The following is a 4,371-nucleotide window of genomic DNA, read 5'->3' as shown; positions in this document are numbered from 1 at the left end:
ACAGCTGTGTCATTCCAACTATCAACACAGTGAGAGCCATGTGAGAGTATGGACTTTGGGCCACACTCCAGAATTAGTCACCTAGATGTGTTGCAAGATCCAGGAACGGGTGAAGCAGTATGAGTCAGTATACTGTGTATGGACATTAGTTACCTAACATAACTTAAGTCGTTTAATTACAATAAAACTGATGGTTATATTTTAAGCCACACTGAAAACAACAACAAACAAAACAAGATTTAAAACAAATCAGCAGCTGCTTTTGGAAAGATGTCACATATGATTTTTTAAATTTATTATTATAACAAATTCAAAGCAACCAAAATTTTAATTAGGACAGTAACATTAATTGCTAGTTAGTTGTGTGAGTTTCTACAAAATGTATTAATTTTACTACCGTATTTTCCGCACTATAAGGCGCACCTAAGAGCCTTAAATTTTCTCAAAAATCGGCCGTGCGCCTGATAATCCGGTGCGCCTTATGTGTGCACTGAGTTCCAAAATCTGTAAAAATGTTGTTGTGCGACTTTGGTAAGCGCTCCGCTTGATTGACTGTCGGACCATTTCCCACTGACACAGGGACGTAATACGTACACTACGTACGCTGGCAGCGATAAACCAGTCTAAACCGGTCTAAGGACCCCCGAAAATGGCACCAGTGAAGAGACATGCTTACGAGGCACAATTCAAACTACAGGCTATCAGTTACGCGGTTGTAAATGAGAATAGAGCAGCTGCGAAAGAATTCAAAATCAATGAATCTATGGTTCGGAAGTGTATTTGTGGGAGAAGATTGATTAAAAAATAATGTGAGTGTATTGTTAAATAGTAGAATAAAGTTCAACTAAACTCACTGTTTTGCTTCCGTTACGTTTCAGCATGCGCCTTATAATACGGTGCGCCTTATGTATGGGTTAAGTACAGAAATAGACCCCGTAATTGAGACTGCGCCTTATAGTCCGGTGCACCTTATGGTGCAGAAAATACGGTAATTGATAATTGTTGCCCACAGATGTCATTTTTCTTTACATTTATTTTATTCAGCTTTCACTCAGTCTTGGAGTCTCTCAGACTTTTTCTAACCGCTGGACTGACGCTAGTGTTGTTCAGAATCTTACTGCCATGCTGCCCTCTGGAGACAAAATAGATGATGAGATGAAGACCGAAAAAGACAAAGTGGCATCTCTGAAAGAACAGGTGAAATATGTTTACTGTGGACCGTTCACAGAATGCTGCGCAATGAATTCTCAATTTTCTTATCACAGTTGACCCTATTGTTGGCTTTGTTTTCAGATTTTGGAGTGGGAGAGGAAGTTGCCAGCACAGGGGACTGGTGGAGGAGCTCCTGACACAGTTGGAAATCTCATAACAGCAGCTTACACAACACCAAATACTTGTTACTAGTAAATGCAAGGATGACTGAAGGTATTGTATGTTTCAGTTTTAGGGTCACCAGTGCATTAGTGAACTAATGATGAGGAATGGACAGCTGAGGGAGGAACTGAAAATGCTGCAAATGGAGAAGAAACAGTTCATGGATCTTAACTCTCAGCTGGTAAAAGTAGGCTTGGCTAACAGTTATTCAGTCAGTTCTTAAATTAGCATTTTACCACTTTTGTGCTCTATTGAGATGTAACAATGGGGGTAATACTCAAGAAGAAGCAACAGAATGATGCTTCCATTCCTAATGTAAATCTTGAAATCACAAACAGCTTTAGAATTGGTTTACAAAGAAGTTTAAACATTATCCACAAGCTTGGGAGCTTTGGGAAGAGAGCTACATGCAATTCAGGAGGATATTTGTTTGCCTGATGACTAAATGCACCAAAGCTTTTAATACCAGGTAAACTATAGTATATATTATTTTTATATTTTAGACAGTGGTGCTTAGAAAGAGTCAGTTGCACTCCCATTCAGCTTTTTTGAATAGTAAATTCAAAGCAGAGGCTGTATCAACACTTGCTCAGGTTGATAGTCAACCTTACTAAAGTGTCTTAATATTTAATCAACGACATGATAATAACAACCAGATTAGACTTCATTTACCAAAGGGCATACTTTAAGGTGTCTGCTTACTTTTTAGTAATACACTGCATATTTTCCATAGCTAACATCTTAGATCCATGAAGATAAAGTACATCCACTATGTATAACTGTCCAGTGTGCTGTGTATATATGGCTACACAGTCATGGAAAAACAGAGGATGCTGATGGACCAGAATGGTAAGGACGTGGCTCAGTACATCAAAGAAAGGAGCAAAAGGGAACAAGAAATCTCAGAGTACTGCAACTTCAAGGTTTTCCTGAACATTGTCTATTACACATAAACAGGCTATCAACCACAGCAAAGGTGACTATGAACCACTTTCTGTGTTTTGAGCATAAAATGAGTTGTGACTGGAGCACATTATTTTGAATCTATAAACTAGGGTAATGATGTGAACAAATACAAACCAGATGGCATATTATTATACCTGGGTTTGCTGTGGCATGTTTTTGCAAGCCTTTTCTTAACACTCGTTATATGTTTCATAATTATTACTGTGATATTACACAGACTTTTGAGGCCTGCTAGTTCTAAAGTAACACAACGGACCACTGTCACCCTGTTCCAGTGTTTATTCCTAATCATATAAACTAGTGACACCTTGTGTTTAAAAAATGATACTTCAAAAAACAGAGGTTGATCTGTTGTTACTTATTTATTCTAAGAGAAACAATAATTTTAAACACTGATTAGAACATGATACAATAGTATATAAACAATTATGAATTACATAAGAAGAAGAATAGTGTAATCATAAAACATAGCTGACACCCTCAAGTATGTGTCCACATACATTTGGCCATATAATAAATGATGTTATCAAACTAATCTATCCATTATCTCAAGCGGAAAAAACAAGAAAAGAAAAAAACTGTTCTATATTATTACTTATACAGTATATAGCAACTCTGGTGCAAGATTCATTGATAAGGCATAATAAGGACATTATGCTGAACAAATAATGATCAAGTTGTTGACAGTACATGTACCGTTCATTCTGTCACGCACAGTATTAATACCCATGAAAAAGATGAATTTGATTACACTCCAAGATTTGGCCTTTGAATCATCGACTATCATAGTGTTTGATTTTTAAGGTGAGAGATCATTATAATGTCAGTGTTTTTGAGTCATCTAGCTCTGGCTGGTGGTACCACAGTACACAACCCTGCCCTCTAGTCGTGAACGCTCAGCATCAAACACCAGCAAATGGCTGAGCAGTGTCTCCTCGGAACCCGATCGGATCAGGGAGGGATCGTTGTTCTGCGTGCACAAACACACACATACAGTTATGGTCTCCAAATTCTATACATCCTTTAACTCCTGCATCAGTGCCTCTCCCACAGGTACAAAAAAAATATATAATGCTTATAAGCACTCACCGCCACAGCAGAAATAAAGGCATCTATAAGCTGGTAGTCTGCGCCACCACGTCCACTCATGCTAAATTGCCTGGGGATGTTAATGGGTGCAGTGTGCTTTGTGGATCTCTGGGTCAGAAAGTCAAACACACGTATTCCATGTCCATCATATGACAGCTCCCCCTGTGAATGTACAGTTCATTATATAGATACTGTAGCACTTAGCTGATAGCATCCTTCTTAGAGTCTTACAGTGCAAGCTAGTTAACAGATATCACAATCAGATTTTGTTTAGTCAGCTCATGATGCAGTAGCTTAAATTTGCTTTTCCAGGTCTTAAAGGCCTCATTATGGAGGTAAACTGTGTTTGACCTAAGTGAGGTGCCTTGAGCAACAAACCAGCCATCAAATCAACACATTAATGCCTTTCTTTCTCAAAACTTCCTAATGTGCTAATTGTTTGTGTCATGACATATTGTGATGTTTGATAACATCAAGATGTGTTATATGGCCAAAAGTATGTGGACATGCACTCTGGGTTCTTTAGGAGGTAGTTTGTTGTTTATGATATGGGCAAGGCCCCTTATTTCCATAGAGGAGAGCATTTAATGCTGCACCATACAGTTTAGACACCTATGGGATTTCAACTTTGTGGTAATAGGTTGGGGAAGGCAACTTAATATTTCAATATGAATCCTTCCCCATGCAAAAGTAGAGAAATATGTTTTTCTAGATTTGATTGGCAGAACATGACTGGCTTGCAGAGAGCCATGACCTCAACCCTAATGCTCTTGAGGCTGAATGGGAACAAATCTGTACAGTGGAAAGCCTTCCCATAACAGCCTTTAGGTTACAGCAGCATTTTAATACCCATGATATTTTAAAGACATGTATGACTGTAATTTTTGAACCCCCCCAGTTGCCCCCAATGGTTAGAGCCATCAGTTGAGGTGGCCCCCCAGA

General features: G+C 38.6%; 1 protein-coding gene across 1 annotated transcript in view; it reads right to left on the bottom strand.

Moving 5' to 3' along the window:
* Positions 1-1,219: 1,219 nt before the first annotated feature.
* The window catches only part of LOC109969065 (uncharacterized), an 8,953-nt gene continuing 5,801 nt past the window's right edge, over positions 1,220-4,371 (bottom strand). Inside the window, exons 7-8 of the mRNA XM_020615727.1 lie at positions 3,430-3,603; positions 1,220-3,310 (exon numbers count right to left, since the gene is read on the bottom strand). Coding sequence (XP_020471383.1) covers positions 3,182-3,310; positions 3,430-3,603 — 303 coding nt within the window. The 3' untranslated portion in view covers positions 1,220-3,181. The remainder of the gene's footprint in view (positions 3,311-3,429; positions 3,604-4,371) is intronic.

Source organism: Monopterus albus, unplaced genomic scaffold, assembly GCF_001952655.1.
Source record: "Monopterus albus unplaced genomic scaffold, M_albus_1.0 scaffold6.1, whole genome shotgun sequence".
Classification (NCBI taxonomy): domain Eukaryota; kingdom Metazoa; phylum Chordata; class Actinopteri; order Synbranchiformes; family Synbranchidae; genus Monopterus; species Monopterus albus.
This window is presented reverse-complemented; position numbering and strand designations above follow the sequence as displayed.